Here is a 21,301-nt window from a genome sequence, read left to right on the forward strand (position 1 = left end):
GGAGCCCCGTGACAGCGGCAGGAAAACGGGGGGCCGGAGAGGCGTCGAGGTAAGGGCCATGGCCCGGGCGCGTCCGAGACCCCCGGCTCTCTGATCTGGGGGTGGGGGGCCCCGAAGCCCCGGGGAGGGGGGAGGGGGCGGGGGAGAGGACCCGGCTCCCGGCTCCCGCCTCCCACCCCGCCGGGGCCGGAGGATGTGAGCTGGAGCCGGGCCCCGCCACCGTCAGCCCGGGCGAGCGGAGGGGAGGGGGCGTCCGGGGTCCCCCTCCCCCCCACCCCCCCGCCCCACTATGATGAAGACGGAGCCCCACGCCTCCAGCCCCGCGGGCGGGGGTCCCTTGCGGAGCTCGTCCCCCCACCGCAGCGCCTACGAGGCCGGGGTCCAGGGCCTGAAGACCCCCAAGGATGGCCCCGGCGCGGAGGAGCCGGGGCCCAAGAACCCCAATAAGAAATACGGCTCCAACGTGCACCGCATCAAGAACATGTTTTTGCAAATGGGGACGTCCGGGCCGGGCGGGGGCGAGGCGGGGGCGCCGGGCCCGGGTCCCGGGGAGCCCCCCCGGCCCCAGGACCGGTCCTTGCGGCTGTCGCTGCCCCGGCCCAGCAGCCGGCACGACCCCGCCGCCCCGGGCGCCCTGCTGAAGCTGAGCACCAGCGTGTCGGAGCGGGTGAGCCGGTTCGACGCCAAGCCGGGTCCGCCGCCCTCCAAGCTGCAGGAGACCCGCAGGATCTTCGAGGAGAGCCCGCAGGAGAAGGAGGCGGCCTCGCGGCTGCTGCTGCGGAAGGAGCGGGCAGGCCTGCAGGCCCGCCGGCTGGACGTGGTGGTGCGTTTCAACGGCAGCACCGAGGCCCTGGACAAGCTGGACACCGAGGCCGTGTCGCCCACCGTCAGCCAGCTGAGCGCCGTCTTCGAGAAGGCCGACCTGAGGAACGCCTGGCACCGCGGGCCCGGGGCCTTCGGGCCCAAGCCGGCCGGCAAGCGGGCCCGGGGCTTCCCGCCGCCCCCGCCGCCCCCGCCGCCCCCCGCCGGGCCCGGGGACCCGGCCGAGCGAGGCTCCGGGAAGGCCGGGGCCGCCCGGCCCGCCGAGGCCCCCGGGACCCCCGCCCAGCCTCGCGAGGTGCGGAAGATCAAGCCCGTGGAGGTGGAGGAGAGCGGGGACTCGGAAGGGGAGGGGGCCCCGGGGGGCCCCGGGGAGGCCGTCCGGGCCCAGGTCACCGTCCACGCGGCTCTGGAGAACGGGGGCGGGCCCGCCGTCCAGCCCCCCGCCGCCCCCAACGCCGCCGCCGCCGCCGCCGCCGCCAAGCCGGCCGCCGGGGATGACCAAGAGGAGGGGCCCGGGAAGGCCGAGGGGCCGGGGCCGGGGCCGGGGCCGGCGCCGGAGGACTTCTCCGAGGCCGAGCTGGTGGACGTGAGCGCCTACAGCGGGGGGCTGGGGGAGGACTCGGGGGGCAGCGGGCTGGACGAGGAGGAGGAGGCCGAGGCCCCCTACGAGCCCGAGTCCAGCTGCCTGGAGATCCCCGGCCTGTCCGAGGAGGAAGAGGAGGAGGAGCCGGGCCGCCACCGTCGCATCCACTTCAGCACGGCGCCCATTCAGGTCTGTCTTCCACCGCCCTCCCCCAGGGTCTCCCACCAGCTCCAGAAGCCCCCCTCCATCTCTCCCTCCTCACTAGGGCCCTTGCCGGCTCTACCCAGAGCTGGATTGAATTCTAGGGGGGGGGGGCTTCTAAGCGGGCAAGGCCCAGGCCCCCCGTCTCCAAGTGACTCGGTCCCCTCTGGCGAGAGAAGAAGTTTGGGGAGGGGGCTGCGGCTGGGGGGTGGTCACCGCTTCCTGGCCTAGCGCCTTTCTCTCCTTGCCCCAGCCCTAAGCCTGACCTGCCTTTACCCTTCTGTGCAGTGCCAAGAGAGAGGCAGGTACCATCCCGGCATCCAGCCAGATGCTTCTCACTCTGCTGAGGAGCCCATTTCTACCTTGGCTCTCCTCCCCCTCTGCCCCGGCGACCTAATGGCAACCCCTATCTCCCCCTTGGCAAGAGGAAAGGGAGGAGGGGAGAGAGAAGGGAAAGGAGGAGCGCCCTCAAGTGCCTCTCACGGGGTTCCTGCAGTTGCCCATGGTGGGCATCAGTCGCTCCACCGCCCCTCTATCCCCTACAAAACCCAGACCTGGATTGAGGGCAGTTTTTGCCCAATCTAGGAGCCAGCTGAGCTAGGGGGTGGCAGGGGAGAGCCAGCAGGGACCGCTCACTCCAGCCCTGCTTGTCTCTGCCCACGGGGTTTGGCATGGCCCCTTCTGATGGCTCGTCACCTCCGACTTCCCACCGGCCTCCCTCCGCCCTGCCTGGAGCCCCGGGCCCCTGGGTCCTGTGGCATTCTACCCTGAGCCAACTTCTCCGTCCTGGGCCCGTAGGCCAGGATGGGCTCCTGTCCACTTTGCCCCTCAGCCGGTGTCCTGGAGTCCAGAGGGGCAGGATTGGGGGAGGGGTGCAGGTTGAGGGAGGCAGTACCCACTACCCTGCCCCCCTTCGGTGTGCAGAAGTGAAAGGGGAAGTTGGACAGGCCGGCAGGGAGCCATCACATGATCTGACCACCTCAGGCTTCTGCAGGCCTGGAGGGAACCCTCACTTCGTTTCAGTGGTCTCAGAGCAGGGGGGGAGTATAGAGTTGGCACTTTGAGAGCCTTAAGGGAAGGGGGCCTCAAGCAATACATGGGAACCAGGCTCCAGGGTCCCAGCTGGGAAACTCCAGCCTGTATCTCAAGCCAGGGATGTGGGGAGGAGCCAGTGGCTGACCGGTGTGGGGGCTGGCAGTGACCCTCAATTTCTGCCTCCTGACATTAGTATTAGAGGCATCGCTCCATTGTTGGCTGGGCAGGTGAACAACTAGGGCTGGGGGGTCCTGAGACCCCACTGGGACTGGCTGCAGAGGAGAAGGCTCTCATGCCTCTCTGCAGTGAGACAAGGTGGGAGGGAGAAGTAGGAGAGGAAACTAAACTAAGAAGGCTAAGCCAGAGAGCTGGGGCCTAGGTCCTCTTCCTCCTCAGTGGACCCTGACCCTCTTCACCAATTCCCACAGGACCCTGTAACGGCATTGGGATCCTTAGAAGCACTGTGGCATGGTGGATAGAGCTTCGGCCTGGAAGTCAGAAGGACTTGGGTTCTAATTCCGGCTCTGCCACTCGTCTGCTGTGTGACCTTGGGCAAATCACTTTACTTCTCTGTGTCTCAGTTCCCTCATCTGCAAAATGAGGATGAAGACTGTGAGCCCCATGTGGGACAGGGACTGTGTCCAACCCGATTAGCTTGTATCTACCCAGCAATGTGAACAGGGCCTGGCACATAGTGAGCACTTAACAAGCACCACGATTATTATTATTATTATCTTTAGATGTGAAAGAGGAAGGGAGGGACTGGAACAGGCCCCCGAGAGGACGGGTTTTAAATGCCCAGCTGTGACTCAGAGGGGCTGGAGAGAGGCCTGGGAGAAGCCAGCTAGAAGCCGGGAATCCAGGGTTTCCAGGAGATGAGGGAGGACGACCATACCCATGTCACCCGGAACCAGTTTCTAGCATCCCTGAGATTTGATGGGAGTTTCCATAGCAACATCCCAGACTAGGACCAGCCCTCCTCTTCCCAGAGACAGGGTGGAAGGTCTGGGGATCTGGGCCCTGGCACTGCCCTCCGCTTTCCCTTGGTCTACAAAAATGTTAAGGTTCCCACCCTGGCCCTCTTCCCACCCATCGTCCACCCACGAACAACCCATTGAGGGATTCAAGGGTCAAACCCCCAAGGCCTCACCTCCATGTGCCCGCTTCACACCCGTAGCATGTCAGCTGGGATATAGGGCAAAAGCAGGGCTGGATTTGCCTTGGGGGCTCCGGGGCTTTTGACCTTTGACCTTTAAACGTTACTGTGCCACTCAACCTTTGGAGATTTCCTCCTCAACCCATCTGTACTCTCCTTCCTGACCTCCACAGTTCCCACCTGCAAGAGGAAAACTGAGGCCCAAAGGCCATCTCCATTGAGCAGGGGGCCCAGGCCCAGGATTACTGGGCAGGAATCTTCTCTGATCCCGATGTGGGGAGGGAGAGCCTGAGGGGCAGGGCAGAAAGGGGAAAAACTCTCTCCACCCACCCTCCCCCCTCCCTATCCCTTACCCCCAGCTGGCACCATTCTCTGCCAGCCTGTCACTGGCAGCGGTGAAACATGCAAATGCCACCGTGTGGAGTCCAGGACAGTGCTCATTAATGTGCCACAACGAGCACCCCCAGTCGGGCCCAGGAGCAGCCAGCCCCCGCACAGCCTGGCAGCGGAGTGGGTGGGCGGGTGGCACTGCTGCCAGCGGCAGTGATAGGGGAGGGGGCACAGACATCTGGCCTTGGGGAGGTGGGCGTGGATAGATCAGGGCATCTATGCCCCTCTTCCCCATCTCTCCTGTCTGTGCCTCTTCCCAAACTGGCCCTGTGTTGGGGAGGGCTTTGGGAGCCCGCAGAGAGGCTGGCACTGTAGGGGTGCCAATGTGATCCCAGTCTCTCCATCCCTCAGAGAGCTTCCCCCAAACGTCCCCTCTCTGCCCACCCCTAATCCAGGGTGGGGTCGACATGAAGGGGTTGGGAGGACTGGGTTAATCATAGGGGTCAGTTTGGGGCTCCAAGTCTTCCTTGTCCACTTTCATCCACCCACTTTGTCTCACACCTGTTCCCCTCTTTTTTCCTTCCTTTGCCTCTCTTCTCCCGTTCTGCTTTCTCCACTGTGAGCCGACTCACCCATCCCAGCCTCTCCCTCCTGCCACCCTCCATTCCTTGACTTCCTCACCTTTCTTCCTGCTCATTCTTTTTTTTTTTAAAAAAAAGGTATTCGTTAAGCATTTGCTATGTGCCTGGCACTGTTCTAAGCGCTGGGGTAGATACAGACTAATCAGATTGGACACTTCCAATGTCCCACGTGGTACTCACAATCTTAATCCTCATTTTATAGATGAGATAACAGAAGCCTAGAGAAGTGAAATTGCTTACCCACGGTCACACAGCAGAGGAATGGCAGAAAGGGGATTAGAACCCAGGTCCTCCGACTCCCAAGCCCAGGCTCTTTCCACTAGGCCATGGTGCTTCTTCCCTGCTCTTATCATTCTCTCTCTTCCACCAGCTTTTCTCCTCTTTCTGTCTTTGCTCCCCACCTTTGCTTCCCCTCGTTATTCCTCCCTGACACTCTCTCCTTCTAATATGAATTGTGGTATTCATTAAGGGTCTATTATGCATCAAGCAGTTTATTAAGTGCTGGGGTAGATACAACGTCATTCATTCATTCAATCATATTTATTGAGCACTTACTGTGTGCAGAGCACTGTACTAAGTGCTTGGGAAGTACAAGTCGGCAACATAGAGACCTACTACATCCTTGTTCTTCCTCCAGCTCCCTCTCCATTGAAAATAATTTATGTCTGTCCATCCCTCCCAGTAGACTGAATGGTCAGATCAGACACAGTCGCTGTTCCACATGGGGCTCACAGTCTAGGAGGCGGAACGGGTATTTAATCCCCATATTACTGATTAGGAAACTGAGGCACAGAGAAGTGAAGTGACTTGTTCAAGGTTGCCCAGAAGACAGGGAGACAAGCCTGGATTAGAACCCAGGTCACCTGACTCTAAGGCCCATACTTTTTCTTCTAGGCCACAGTGTTTCTCTTCCCATCTCTCTATATCTTTGTGTTTCTTTTGCATCTCTCTGTCTCTTTCCATCTACTCCCGTTTCTCTCCTTGTTCTTCTCTCCCACTCAATTCCCTCCACTCCAATCCTTCTTCTCCCCTCCCTTAACACCCCCCCAACACACACACACACATACCCACACACAGTCTTTGTACCCGGGCTCCTATGCCAGGGTTTCCCTTGCCAAGAAACGTGGGGGAGCCAGAGCCATTCAGATCAGAGGAGGAAAGGGCTGATGGGGTTAGGTTTGAGTGGGGTGGAGACTACCCCTTCCCTGTCCGCTCCCCCGGCCCCTCCCTTCCCTGCATCCTGTACCCTCTCTGGCCCCTCCCTTTCTTGTCTAGACTCCACCTCCAGGCTGCCCCTTCCCTCCCTCCCTTTCCTTTCCTGGAGCCCTCCCCGGGGTCCCACCCTCACACCTTTCTCTGTCCAGGCCACGCCCCGTGACCCCTTCCTCCCTTCCCTATCTGGGCCCTGCCCCCTCCCTCCCTTCACTATCTGGGCCCCACCCCCTGGGCTCTCCCTCTCTCCTTGCCCAGACCCTCCCACCCTGAACCTCACCCCCTGACACCTGTCTCCTGCCACCTCCTCCAGGTGTTCAGCACTTATTCCAACGAAGACTATGACCGCCGCAATGAGGATGTAGACCCCATGGCTGCCTCGGCCGAGTACGAGCTGGAGAAACGAGTGGAACGCCTGGAGCTGTTCCCTGTGGAGCTAGAAAAAGGTGGGACCGGGTTAGGGGGCCGGAGTGGGGGAGAGGAAGGAGGACCAGCCCTCTTCCCCTCCCTCCCTGCCCCTTTTCCCACCCTCCCCCTACTTAATCAATTACTCTATATCATTTATTGTGTGCAGAGTGCTCAGGAGATTACTGCATTCATTTATTCAATCAATTGTATGTATTGCACATTTACTGTGTGCAGAGCACTGTACTAAGCACTTGGGAAAATACAATATAATAATAACCAGACACATTCCATGCCCACAAAGAGCTTAGAGTCTAGAGAGCTTGTGGACATGTTTCCTGCCCACAGTGAGCTTACAGTCTAGACGGGGAGACAGACATTAATATAAATTATGGTTGTGGACGTGAATGCTGTAGGGCTGAGGGTGGAGGTGAATATCAAGTGCTTAACAGGTACAGATCTAAATGCAAGGGCTGACACAGAAGGGAGAGGGAGTAGGGGAAATCCCTGGCTGGCATATATACACACACACACCTGCACAGTCTTACCTCAGCATGGGTGGGGAGGGGACCTCCAGGAGGGGGGATCAGAAACATCCAGACTTTTGAGTAGGTGGAATCGGCCCGAATAGGTCCAAGATGGGTTCTCAAGGGAACCAGGCTCTTAGATTCCCCGTGAAGCAGTGCTGTTTTAATCCCATTTCCCTGGACGCCTGCAGCTGGCATCTCCCCACAGCCCCTCAATGCCACCTCTGTCTGCCTCTTCCTCGTCCCATCTTCCGGCTCCTACCAGTCCAGACTCCTCCTGCCTCCTTGTGAGGTTGAGTCAGTTCCCATGCACCCACCTCGCCTCTGTGCCCCCCATCCTCTCTGCCCTCCTTGCTTGCTGCCTCAGCCCCTGTTCCCCAGCCCCCATTCCCTGCTGAAGCCAGTTTGGCCCACCCACCCACCCATCCCTCCCCTGGGCTTTGTGGACACCCACTGGGTTGTGCTGAAGCTCCCCACCCCGTGCCACCGCTGCAGACTCAGAGGGCCTGGGCATCAGCATCATTGGCATGGGCGCTGGAGCCGACATGGGGCTGGAGAAACTGGGCATCTTCGTCAAGACAGTGACCGACGGCGGCGCTGCCCACCGGGATGGCAGGTAACACACCCCGCCTCCCTGATCCTGCCCCACATAGTCTCAAGGCCCCTTTGGAGAGTCAGTGCTGGTACCCTCCAGTGGGGGGGCATAGCAATGGTGGGCATCGGGTGGAAGCCTGGCTGGCATCACCCTGAGTAACCCTTTTTGGGTGGCATTGAGGCGCTGACCCTGGTCACACTCAGGAAGACTGGGCAGGAGCGGGGTTAGGTTGGGGAAGGTCTTCATTGTTGCTAGGACCACCATGCACAATGTGCCCCGGTCTGATTGCTGTGTGTGGAAGGGGACTGGATCTGGAGGAGGCAGTGTAGACAGGTTAGTGGTGTTAGGTGGGCTTGCGGAGTGAGTGAGAGTGTGTGTGTGTTTAGCCCTCAGTTGCAAAACTGGAAAGCTGTTGGGAAGGGTGGAGGACACAGAGCCTAAATTGTGGAGTTGTACACACACCTAGGCTTCTTGGGGAAATTGTGGTGGTCATGTGGGCTGTATCTGGGCGAGAGCTGGTTGGGTTTGTGCATTCTTAGTTGTTGGCTAAGGAGCTATTGCTAGGTGTTCTATGGGCTAGTGAGTTGTGCATTCATGGGCAGCCTGGGAGTTTCAGCATGTGGGTACAGTTGTTGGATCTGCCAGGTTTCTGTGCCTATGAGGCTGATGTGTATGTGTCAGTGTATGAACATGCATATATACATATCTATTGCCAAGGAGTCAGAGGACTAGGGTTCTAACCCCGGCTCAGCCACTTACCCTGATGTGTGACCTTGGACAAGTCACTTGACTTCTCTGTTCCTCAGTTCTCTCATCTACAAAATGGGGATTCAGTACTTGTTCTCCCTCTTTTTAGTCTCTGTCCCACTTGGTTATCTTGTATCTGTCCTAGTGATTAGAACAGTGCTTGGCACATAGTAAGTGCTTAACAAATACCACAGTTAATATTATTTGTGTGTGTGTCTGTATGTGAGGATGTGTCTTCTTGTGTGTGGGTGTGTCTGTGTATGCAGGTGTGGGTGTATTGTGGGTGTGAGTTGTTTCCAGCGGGCTGCTTCCTCTGTTTCCTCATGGGAATTCCTGGGTGAGCCATCATCTCTAGAGCCAGGGGTCCAGCCTGGGCTGGATCCTCCCACTTGGGATGGGCCGGAAAGGCAATCAGTCAATCAGTCAACCATCTTTATTGAGCACTAACTGTGCGCACAGCACCCGGACTAAGCACTAACAGTAACAGTAACAGGGAGTAACAGTAACAGTTACTGTTAGTAACAGGGAGTAGCAGTAACACCAATAGCCTTCTTCCTGGCCTAGTCATCCCAACCCTGGCCTAGTCATCTTTAGTCAGCCCTAAACCTAATGGTACTTGTTAAACTCTTATTTTATGCCAAGCACTCTTCTAAGTGCTGGGGTAGATAATAATAATAATAATGGTATTTGTTAAGTGCTTACTATGTGCCAAGCACTGTTCTAAGCACTGGGGTAGATACAAGGTATTCAGGTTGTCCCACATGGGGCTCACAGTCTTAATCCCCATTTTATGGATGAGGTAACTGAGGCGTAACAGATAAGTGATTTGCCCAAAGCTAGATAGCTGACAAGTGGCAGAGGCAGGATTAGAACCCACGACCTCTGACTCCCAAGTCCGTACTCTGTCTGCTAAGCCATGCTGCTTCTGGTTTGGTCATCTTCAGTCAGCCCCAACCCTGACCCATGCCTAGGTCACCTTTAGTCAGCCCCAATCTTGGCCTGTTCATCTTTGGTCAGTCCCAACCGTGGTCTGTGCTGAGGGTCTCTATCACTTCCATGCAGAAAAGAAGCCAAAAGAACCAGTCAGAGGGTGTGTGTCAGGTCGTGGGGGCCGGCAATCCGGTGTCCAGGCGCACGTGTGTGTGTGTGTGTGTGTGTGTGTGTGTGTGTGTGTGTGTGTGTGCATCTGCAAGGACATATGGTGGTTGTGCGAGACTGCGGAGTGTGCCTGGCATGTGACTGTACATCTCTGCCTGCGGACATGTTTGACTGTGGAGTCGTGTTGCATGTATGTGTGCATGTATGGGGGAAGCAAATGAGGAGCATGGGTGAGTGAAGATGCCTTCTGCATTAGAGTTTGAGGATTGCCTGAGCCTGTAATAGGAACTGTGGTCTTTGCTAAGTGCTTGTTACGTGCCAAGCACTACTAAATGTTGGAGTAGATAAAAGATAATCAGATCCCACTTGAGGCTCACAGTCTTAATAGGAGGGAGAACAGGTGTTGAATCCCCATTTTGCAGATGAGGAAACTGAGTCACAGAAAAAATGAGTGATTTGGCCAAAGTCACACAGTAGGCACGTGGCAGAGACAGGATTAGAACCCAGGTCCTCTTACTCCCAAGCCTGGGCTCTTTCCACTAGGCCGTGCTGCTTCCCATGCTTTCCAAGGTCCCACTGCTTCCACTGGCACAGTTGCATGGGCAGAGTACGTAGCTGCAAGCGGGCACACTGTAGTATGGGCCCGTACGTATCCTAGAGTGATGAGAAGGTGGTGTGTGATGTGTGTTGGTGCATTGCTGGGTGTGCCAGTAGGGGATCTCTGGGCCTTGGTCCCCAGAGGCTGGGTAGACTGGTTAGTGTCTAGGGGGTGTCCTTACTCTGGTGTGGTGGCTCTCTGTCCTGGAGCCTTATGGCCAGGATTACATCTACAAAAGTGTGTGTGTGTGTGTGTGTGTGTGTGTGTGTGTGTGTCTGTGTGAGTGTGTGCGCGTGTGTGTGTGCACGCGCGCGTGCTCTGGATCTCCGTATCTAGGACTCTGCTTGTGCGTTGTGAGTATTGATGTGTGTGCATTGAGGTAGAGGGTGCCTGAGACTGCCTTTAAGAGGAAGAAGAGAAACAACAGGCTGGGAGTCAGGAGACCCAAAAAAGAGGAAACTGAGGCATTGAGAAGTTAAGTGACTTGCCCAAGGTCACATGGCAGGCAAGTGGCAGAACCGCAATTAGAACCCAGATCCTCTGATTCCCAGGCCCTTGCTCCTTCTGCTAGGCCATGCTGCTGTACCTTAGACTTTGAGCTTCATGTAGGACAGGGACTATGTCCCAGCTGAATGTCTTGTATCTACTGCAGTGCTTGACACAGTGTTTGGCACAGAGTAATTGCTTAAAGAATATTATTATTAACTCCGTAGATATATGCAACTGTAGCTCAGGTGGTCACTGGGTGTGCCTGTGTGTATGTGTGTGTTTGTACACAATATGTGTGCCACTGATAGTCGGGGACTGTTTGTGATACTGCCTTTCGAAGAGGGGATATGATAGGGTGGTCACCCTGGGGAGGTTGGGGGAAAGGGAGTCAGCCTGCAGCTGGAAGAGGGGGCTTCCAACACTACTGAAACCCTAGTCTCATTTGTTATCAATCAGTCCATCGTGGTATTTATGGAACGCTTGTTGAGTGCAGAGTACTGTACTAAGTACTTGGGAGAGTATAATAGAGTGTGTAGACAGTACGCAGAGCGGTAGGTCTAGTGGGGAGAGTAGGTGGAACCGGACCCCTGACCTGATCCTTGACCTGACCCCACCCTAGGATCCAGGTGAATGACCTGATCGTGGAGGTGGATGGCACCAGCCTGGTTGGGGTGACGCAGAGTTTCGCCGCGTCCGTGCTGAGAAACACCAAGGGACAAGTGAGGTATGAGAACTGAGGGGAGGGCGACCGGTAGGCAGGGTTGACTCGCAGGCCCAACCCCTGTCCTACCTAAGTCCATCCCAGCTTTGCCCCTGTCCCTGGAATCCTGTTTCCCTCTGTAGACAGAAACAGCAGCTCTGGGTTTCTGAAAGTGTGAGATGGCCAAGGGTCAGGATGCCCGGGCTCCACCCTACCTCCTATTCTTCCTCTCCTCAGCCTCCTGCCCTCTCTTTCCCCCTACCTCCTTTCCCCATAGGTCTCCTTCCCTCCCTCTCCCTCTGCCTCCTGTCTTCCCTCTCCACAGCTTCCTGTCCTCCCTCTCCTTAGCTCCTGTCTTCTCTCTCCCCAGCTTCCTGTCCTCCCTTTCCCCCTACCTCCTTCCCTCCCTCTCCCTCTGCCTCCTGTCTTCCCTCTCCCCAGGCTTCTGTCTTCCTTCTCCCCCACCCCCATCTTCCCTTTCCCCTGCCTCTTTTCTTCCCTCTCCCCAGTCTCCTGTCCTCCCACTCCCCAGCTTCCTGTCCTTCCTCTCCCCCTACCTTTTTCCCTCCCTCTCCTTCTGCCTCCTGTTTTCCCTCTCCCCAGCCTCCTGCCTTCCCTCTTCCCTGCCTCCTGCCCTCTCTTTCCCCCTACCTCCTTCCCTCCATCGGTCTCCTTCCCTCCTTCTCCCTCTACCTCTCATCTTCCCTCTCCCTCTATCCCTCTCCCTCTCTCTCCTGTCTTTCTTCTCCCCAGCCTCCTGTCCTCCCTGCCTCCTGTTTACCCTTTCACTTTGCCTCCTGCCCCCTACCTCTTTCCCTCCATTGGTCTCCTTCCCCCACTCTCTCTACCTCCCATCTTCCCTCTCCCTTTGCCTCCTGTCCTCTCTCTCACGTGCCTCCTATCCTCCCTTTCCTTCTGCCTCCTGTCCTCTCTCTCCCCAAACTTCTGTCCTCCCTCCCCCCAGCCTCCTGTCCTTCCTCTTCCCCACTTCCTTTCCTTCCTCTCCCCAGTCTTCTGTCCCCAGTTTGTCTCAAAGCCGTGAAGCCTAGACTAACCAGGTGGAAGACAGATAATCCCCACTCCACTCCAGCACCCCTCAACCCCAAACCGCCCCCTCTTTCCTTCCTCACCCTTAGACCAGAAGGCATAAATGGCACTGACATTGACGTATCATTTTCTTTACCTATACCCCTCCACTCCCATCTCTTCCAATCCTGAGGACTGGGTTTTACCATCCAGAACAGCCTGAGTCCAGGGCCTGCAGCTTGGATTTGGTCAACGATGTTGCGAGAGTCCTTTGGGAACATGGTCACCACTCTGGTGCCTGGAGCACTGTTGGCAAGTCCCTGGGAGCTGCCTTGGGGCCATAGGAGGGTGTCCAGCACAGTGGCCTCTGTCCAGATGTACTGTCTTTTGGTCTCTGACTTTGCCACGTCTGGGTTCTAATCTCAGCTCTGCCACCTGTCTGCTGTGTGACCTTGGGCAAGTCACTTCCTTTCTCTGTCCCTCAGTTCCCTCATCCGCTAAATGGGGATTAAGACTGCGAGTTCCATGTGGGACAGGGACTGTGTCCAACCTGATTAACTTGCATCTACCCTAGCGCTTAGAACAGTGCCTGACACATAGTAAACAGTACCATAAACAGAACGAACAACAAACCTAGCAGTGAGCTCTCTAGTCTCATCCAGAAATAAACCCCACAGTCCAGGCCCCAGGTGTTGGCGATTCTGTGGGTCTGGTGACCCAGGACCCTCTCCACAAGATCCCACCATTCCATTCTGTACCCTTTACCCCAGATTTGTTGGGCCCCAACTCTGTCCTCCGCCCAGGGTCAGGGGAAGAGCGGCTTGGGGTGTCCAGGTCCTTTCACCTCCCCTACAAACCCTCAACCCCCATCCTCTGGGGTGGAAAGCTGAAGAAAGCAGGAAGCTGGGGTGAGTGGTGGTCGGAGGCGGGGAGGGGAGTGGGGAACTGGAGGGAAGCAGGAAGCTGGAGGGGGAGTGGGGGAAGCTAGGGCCACCAGCCATTTCCTCCTGCTGCTAATCTCAGTGTCAACATCTCCCCTCCCCTTCCTGTAGCTCCACACGGTTGGGGGAAACCCAGGGAGGTCACCCGGGCCAGTGTCCTGCCTCCAGGCCCTTCACCAGACCCAAAGGCTTTCACTCCAGCCATTACCCCCCACAGTACAGTCTCCCTCCCCACCCTCCAATCGCCCCACAGGTTGCCATGTTCATTTACATGCTGTCTGCATCTTGTTTGCACCTTGCCATCATCTGTGGCTTCCCATCCTGAGCTGTAGAGACACAAATTGTTTGGGGCCTGACTCTGAGGGGCCTGACTCAGTCGAGGGGGAAGGGGGCCTGAACTCTCCTCCTGACAATGGGGCAGATCCTGTGTTCCCTGGTGCCAGAGTTCAATTCCCGGATCATCCTTTTATTATTTTTTTAATGCTATTTGTTAAGCTTACTCTGTGCCAGGCTCTGTACTAAGCACTGGGGTAGGTGCAAACTAATCAGGTTGAACACAGTCCATGTGTCACTAGGGGCTCACTGTCTTAATACCCATTTTGCAGTTGAGGTAACTGAGGCACAAGAAGCTAAATGACTTGCCCAAGGTCACCCAGTAGACAAGTGGCAGAGCCTGGATTAGAAACCAGGTCCTCTGTCTCTCCCTGCTCCTCCTCCTCCCCCTCCTCCTCTCCCTCCTCCTTTTCCTCTCTAAGCATCCCCCTGCTGCAGAGCTAACGGAGTCATTTGCACCACTCTGTTAAGTGCTTTGAGTCTCTGGGGCCGTTTATGCTCTGAAAGCTGCTGGGAAGGAGCTAATGGGCAGAATGGTGATGCTGATGATGGTGACCTCAACTCAGAGGGAGGGACTTTTACCTACCTGTCCCATAGCCAGGAGATTTAAAAGTTAACAGCAGATTCTTGAGGGAAGCTGGCTGTCACCTGGGAGAAGCAGCATGGCATAATGGATAGAGCACGGGCCTGGGAGTCAAAAGGTCATAGGTTCTAATCCTGACTCTGCCACGTGCCTGCTGGGTGACCTTGGGCAAGTCGCTTTACTTCTCGGTGCCTCAGTTACTTCATCTGTAAAATGGGGATGAAGACTGTGAGCCCCATGTGGGACAGGGACTGTCCAATCTGATTTGCTTTTCCCCCTGCATTTAGTACAATGTTTGGCACATAGTAAGTGCTTTACAAATACCACAGTGATTACTATTGTTAGTGTGAATGAAGTCAAGATCAGATTAGTTTGAGAAATGACAGTATGAAATCAGGACCCACTGAAACCACCCTCTCAAAGGTCACCAGTGACCTTCTTCTTGCCAAATCCAATAGCTCCTACTCCACTTTAATCCTCCTCCACCTCAGCTGCCTTTGACCCTGTCGACCATCCCCTTCTCCTCAACACATTATCCAACCTTGGCTTCACTGACTCTGTCCTCTCCTGGTTCTCCTCTTATCTCTTTGTCCATTCATTCTCTTGTCTCCTTCATGGGTTCCTCCTCCCCCTCCCATCCCCTAAGTGTAGGGGTTCCTAAAGGGTCAGTTCTTGGTCCCCTTCTACTCTCCATTTACACTCACTCCCTTAGTGAACTCATTTGCTTCCACGGCTTCAACTGTCATCTCTATATAGTTGATAGCCAAATCTATATCTCCTCCCCTGTTTTCTCTCCCTCCCTCCAGGCTTGCACCTCCTCCTGCCTTCAGGACATCTCTACTTGGATGTCCTCCCACCACCTAAAATTCAGCATATCCAAGACAGAGCTCCTTATCTGTCCTCCCAAAACCTGTCCTCTTCCTGACTTTCCTGTCACTGTGGATGGCACTACCATCCTTCCCATCTCACAAACCTGCAAACTTGGTGTCATCCTTGGCTCCACTCTCTCCTTCATCCCACATATCCAGTCGGTCACCAAAGCCTGCCAGTCTCACCTTCATAGCATGTCCAAGATCTGCCCTTTTCTCTCCATCCTCTTTCCTCTTTGGGCAAGTCACTTAACTTCTCTGTGCCTCAGTTACCTCATCTGTAAAATGGGGATTAAAGGCTGTGAGCCCCCTGTGGGACAACCTGATCACCTTGTAACATCCCCAGCGCTTAGTGCTTTGCTATGTGCTTTGCACATAGTAAGCGCTTAACAAATACCATTATTATTTATTATTATTATTACTCCACTACTTAGAACAGCGCTTGGCACATAGTAAGTGCTTAACATATATCATTATTATTATTATGTCATCCCTCTCCTCAAAAATCTCCAGTGGTTGCTTATCAACCTCCACATCAAGCAAAAACTCCTCACTGTTGGCTTTGAAGGTCTCCATCAACTTGCCCCTTCCTACCTCACTTCACTTCTCTTCTTCTACTTCCCAGCCTACACATTCTGCTCCACTAGTACTAATCTTCTCACTGAGCCTTGTTCTTGCCTGTCCAGCTGTTGACCCCGGCCCACGTCCTACCTCTGTCCTGGAATGCCCTCCCTCCTCAAATCCACCAAACAATCATGCTTCCCCCCTTCAAAGCCCTACTGAAGGCTCACCTCCTCCAAGAGGCCTTCCTAGACTAAGCCCCCCTTTCCCTCAGCTCCACCTCCCCTCACCATCGCCCAACTCTCTCCCTTTTCTCTACCCCCCTTTCCTGTCCCGCAGCACTTGTGTATATATGTACACATCTGTAATTCTACTTATTTTGATGTGTGTATATATATCTATAATTCTATTTATTTTTATTGATTCTGTTGATGCGTGTTTACTTGTTTTGATGTCTGTCTCCCCCCTTCTAGACTGAGACCCTGTTGTGTCTCTTTACTGCCGAATTGTACTTTCCAAGCTCTTAGTACAGTGCTCTGCACATAGTAAGCGCTCAGTAAATCTGAATGAGTGAATGAATGACCCTCCTCTCCCCCCACCCCCAGCCCTTCCTCTGACCAGGACCACTAACGGGGAGACAGGGGAGACCAACGGGGAGGCGGAACGGGGGAAGGGGCAGTGGCAGAAGTGAAACCTGTTGTCCTGCCCCTGCCGCAGCCCTGATTTCCTCTACCCCTGCTGGGAAGACTGACCCCCAATTTGGGGTGGAGGGGGATGGGGCTAGATCTCTATGTGAGAGGGGCTTCTGACCCCTTGCTGCCTCGCAGGTTCCTGATTGGCCGGGAGAAGCCGGGCGAGCAGAGCGAGGTGGCACAGCTCATCCAGCAGACCTTGGAGCAGGAGAGGTGGCAGCGGGAGATGATGGAGCAGAGATACGCCCAGTACGCAGAGGACGACGAGGAGGTAACGCTGGGGTGGGGAGCGGCGCCCCCTGGTGGCTGCACGCGGCACTGCGGGACATTACCCAAGTGGAGTCAGGAGGACCTGGGTTCTAATCTCACCTCTGCCACTTACCTGCTGTGTGACCTTGGACAAGTCGCTTAACTCCACCTAATATGTAACTTGGGGATTAAGACTGTGACCTCCATCCCACCCCAAGTGGGACATCCTGATTATCTTGTATCTGTCCTAGTACTTAGAACAGTGCATGGCACATAGTAAGCGCTTAACAAATACCGCAATTATTATTAATTATTATTACTCAACCAAAGCCTCCCTTTCTGGTGTGCATTCCCATCAATCAATCCGTTTACTATGTGCAGAGCACTGTACTAAGTACTTGGGAGAGTACAACACAATCAGTCAATCAGTCATATTTATTGAGCCCTTACTGTGTGCAGAACACTGTACTAAGCACTTGGGAAGTACAAGTTGGCAACAACAGACAGAATTAGCAGACACATTCGCTGCCCATAATGAGTTTACAGTCTAGAGGGGGAGACAGTCATTAATCCACAATCCACATTAATCCACAATCAATATCAATCAATCATATTTATTGATCACATATTGTGTGTAGGGCTCTGTAATGTAAGCGCTTGGGAGAGAACAACATAACAATATAACAGACCCATTCCCTGCCCACATTGAGCTTACAGTCTCGATCAATATCAGTAGTATTTGTTTAATCAATTAATGGATACAGCACAGGCCTGGAGTCAGGAGGACCTGGGTTCTGCTCTGTGACTTTGGGTAAGTCACTTAACTTCTCTGTGCCTCCATCTATAAAATAGGGATTAAGACTGTGAGCCCCACATCAGGGACAACCTGATTACCTTGTATCAACCCCAGAGCTTAGAACAGTACTTCGCACATAGTAAGCGCTTAACAAATACCATTATTATTCTTATTTTTGTTGTTGTTGTTGTGAGCCCTATGTGGGACAGGGACTTTGTCCAACCTGATTAGCTTGTATTTACCACAGTGTTTAATACAGCCTGGCACATAGTAAATACTTAACAAATACAGTAATAAAAAAATCAATCAGTAGAATTTATTGCTCACTTACTGTGGGTAAAGCACTGTAGTAAGCACTTGGGGAGTATAATACAGTAGATACGTTCCCTGACCACTGGAGATTACAGTCTAGAGGAGTATGCACTTCCCCACAATTCATCGACAGCAGTGTACAGTACTCTACAGTACAGTGCTCTGAACATAATAAGTTCTCAATAAATATGATTGATATGGGGTTCTTGGAAGGATCCAATAGGGGTAGAAGACATGGTGTCTATCTTCAAGGAGCTTATCCTCTGATGGAAGAGACAGACGCGAAATTTGGAATGGGAGGAAAAATGTGATGGGAAATGGGAAGGTGCAAAGGGGATAAATGAGTGCTTAAATTCTAGAGGACAGTAAATCGATTGGCACTTAGGTGCTGCAGAGGGCTGTGAGTGCTTAAGTGCTGAGATGGTAGTTGAGTGATGCAAGAGAAGGATAATTAATTGGGGAAGGCCTCCTGAAAGAGGTGGTATTTCAGGAAGGCACTGAAGATGGGGAGAAGGTGGGCATGTGGCATGAGTGGTTATGGAGACCTAAGATCAGTAATACAGGGCTCTGAACACAGCAAGTGCTCAATAAATATGATTGATGGACTAGTAGTGATAATCAATCAATCATGGTACTTATTGAGCATTTACTGCACACAGAGCACTGTATTAAGTGCTTGGGAGAGTATAATACATTAGTGTTGGTAGAAGGAGGGGGAACAAGCTTTAAATCTCCATTTTACAGATCAGGAAATGGAGGCAATCAATGAATCAGTGGCATTTTTTGAGCACTTACTGAGCTTAGAGCTCTATTTTAAGCACTTGGGAAAGTACAATACAGTAGAGTTGGTAGACATGATTCCTACCCACGAGGAGCTTACAGTCTAGAAGAAGAGGCAGGCATTAAAATGAATTACAGATAGGGGAAATAGAGAATAGGATATGAATATATGTGAATATTCATATGAATACATGAATATTCATATGACTATATGAATATAAAGTTGGTGTAAATATCAAAGTGTTTAAGGGACACACCCTTAAATGCATAGGTGAAGCAGAGGGGAGGGCAGGTAAGGGAAATGAGGGAAAGCCTTTTGGAGGAGATGTGATTTTACTAGTGCTTTGAAGGTGGGGAGAGTGGTGGTCTGTTAGGTATGAATGGGGAGGGGAGTTCTGGGCCAGAGAGAGGATGTGGGGTAGTGATCAACAACATGATAGATGAGATTGAGGTACAGAGAGTAGTTTGGTGTTAGAGGAGTGAAGTATGGGGGTTGGGTTGCAGTAGGAGAACAGCGGGTAAGGTAGGACGGAAGAGAGCTGATTGAGTGTCTTTCATTCATTCATTCGTTCAATCGTATTTATTGAGCGCTTACTGTGTGCAGAGCACTGTACTAAGTGCTTGGAAAGTACAATTTGGCAACAGATAGAGACCATCCCTACCCAACAACAGGCTCACAGTCTAGAAGGGGGAGACAGACAACACAACAAAACAAGTAGACAGGCATCAATAGCATCAAAATGGATAAATAGAATTATATATATATATATATATATATACACATCATTAATAAAAGAAAAAGAATAATAAATATGTACAAATATACAAAAGTGCTGTGGGGCAGTGAAGGGTGTAGAGCAGAGGGAGGGAGTAGTGGTGATGGGGAGGGGAGGAGGAACAGAGGAAAAGGGGGGCTCAGTCTAGGAAGGCCTCCTGGAGGTGAGCTCTCAGTAGGGCTTTGAAGTGGGGAAGAGAGCTAGTTTGGTGGATGTGAGGAGAGAGGGCATTCCAGGCTAGAGGTAGGACGTGGGCCAGGGATCAATGGTGGGGCAGGTGAGAACGAGGCACAGTGAGGAGGTTAGCGGCAGAGGAGTGGAGTGTGCAGGCTGGGCTGTAGTAGGAGAGAAGGGAGGTGAGGTAGGAGGGGGCAAGGGGATGGAGAGCTATGAAGCCAATAGTAAGGAGTTTTTGCTTCATGTGAAGGTTGACAGGCAACCACTGCAGATTTTTGAGAAGGGGGGTGACATGCCCAGAGCGTTTCTGTAGAAAGATAATCCGGGCAGCAGAGTGAAGTATAGACTGAAGCAGGGAGAAACAGAAGGATGGGATATGTCACCCGTCACCTGGGGATGGGTTCGTTCAGGAATCAGCGTGGCAAGGAAGAGAGAGAGAGAGTGGCCATGGATGGAAAGCCTGAGTTTTATACAAAATTTATTCTGCGAAGTGAATTGAATTATTTAATTGTTTAGGTGCAATGAATTGAACTTCCCTTTTGGGAGGAATGTGATTAATTAGTGATATTAGAGCTTCCCTAAAGGGAGGAATATACTCGTATACATTTGTATATATTCGCGCATGGCAGAACACCCAGATCCCTCCCAGGTAGAATTCCCTTAGTTTGTTTGTATGTGGTGGGGCGGCTAGCTCTCACCCATGTGCACTTCCCACTCAGGAGGAATCCACTTGATTTACACACCCATGGGGAAGCCCCTAGCTCCCACCCACGAGTATTTTCCACTTGGGAGGAATTCATTCATTCGTTACATACCCATGATGAAATGCCTGGCTTCCAACCCCATGAGCGTCCAAAGGAACGGGAACTCACCCATCCCATGGCTCCTCACTTGGTGCAGGCAGAGTGGGCTTCTTACGCTCTAGACAGAGGCACCCCACAGCCATCTGCTGCACGTCTCAATCCTCTGCACAGAGAGCCAGAGGCTGCAGGTATTTATCACCTGTGCTCCTAGGCCATTCCAGCTTCCGGCCTCAGTTTATCCAATCTCTGCCCTCTCCCGTCCTCCATACCTAATTTGATTGGCACGGGGGTGAGGGGCACCTTCTGTATTCCCGGCTTGGGCTGTCAATCTAGCAGCTTTGGTTGTGGGGGCAGTATCCCACCCTCACTTCCGAGTTTCGCCTGCTGTCTCAGGTGGCCACGAGGTAGCATTTGACCTTGAGATGGCCGGTACCCCAGGGTCACCGTGGGACAGAGATCAGAAAGGAGGCTGATGCAGTAATCCAGTTGGAATATGATGAGAGATTGTACCAACAAGCTAGCGGTTTGTATGGAGAGGAAAGGGCGGATCTTGGCGATGTTGTGGAGGTGAGACCGGCAGGCTTTGGTGATGGATTGGATGTGTGGGGTGAATGAGAGAGCGGAGTCGAGGATGACACCAAGGTTGCAGGCTTGTGAGACGGGAAGGATGGTAGTTCCGTCCACAGTGATGGGAAAGTCAGGGAGAGGGCAGGGTTTAGGAGGGGAGATAAGGAGCTCAGTCTTGGACATGTTGAGTTTTAGATGGCGGGTGGACATCCAGGTGGAGATACCCTGAAGGCAGGTGGAGTTGTCCTGAAGGCAGGAGGAGATGCAAGCCTGGAGGGAGGGAGAGAGAACAGGGGAGGAGATGTAGATTTGGGTATCATCTGCGTATAGATAATAGTTGAAGCCATGGGAGCCAATGAATTCACCAAGGGAGTGAGTACAGAGGAACAGAAGGGGACCAAGAACTGACCCTTGAGGAACCCCTACAGTTAGGGGATGGGAGGGGGAGGAGGAACCCGTGAAGGAGACGGAGAATGAACGGCTTGAGAGATAAGAGGAAAACCAGGAGAGGATGGAGTCCGTGAAGCCAAGGTTGGATAACGTGTTGAGGAGAGGAGGGTGGTCCACAGTGTCAAAGGCAGCTGAGAGGTCGAGGAGGATTAGGATCGAGTAGGAGCCATTGGATTTGGCAAGAAGGTGGTCATTGGTGACCTTTGAGAAGGCAGTTTCGGTGGAATGGAGGGGACGGAAGCCAGAT

The 21,301-nt window shown here is 53.7% G+C and overlaps 1 protein-coding gene across 1 annotated transcript in view; it reads left to right on the forward strand.

Annotated features, from left to right (window-relative positions):
• Positions 1 to 289: 289 nt before the first annotated feature.
• The window catches only part of PPP1R9B (protein phosphatase 1 regulatory subunit 9B), a 28,862-nt gene continuing 7,850 nt past the window's right edge, over positions 290 to 21,301 (forward strand). Inside the window, exons 1-5 of the mRNA XM_038753587.1 lie at positions 290 to 1,594; positions 6,294 to 6,426; positions 7,408 to 7,528; positions 11,059 to 11,163; positions 16,280 to 16,415. Coding sequence (XP_038609515.1) covers positions 290 to 1,594; positions 6,294 to 6,426; positions 7,408 to 7,528; positions 11,059 to 11,163; positions 16,280 to 16,415 — 1,800 coding nt within the window. The remainder of the gene's footprint in view (positions 1,595 to 6,293; positions 6,427 to 7,407; positions 7,529 to 11,058; positions 11,164 to 16,279; positions 16,416 to 21,301) is intronic.

Source organism: Tachyglossus aculeatus, chromosome 11 (assembly GCF_015852505.1).
Source record: "Tachyglossus aculeatus isolate mTacAcu1 chromosome 11, mTacAcu1.pri, whole genome shotgun sequence".
In the NCBI taxonomy this organism is placed as follows: domain Eukaryota; kingdom Metazoa; phylum Chordata; class Mammalia; order Monotremata; family Tachyglossidae; genus Tachyglossus; species Tachyglossus aculeatus.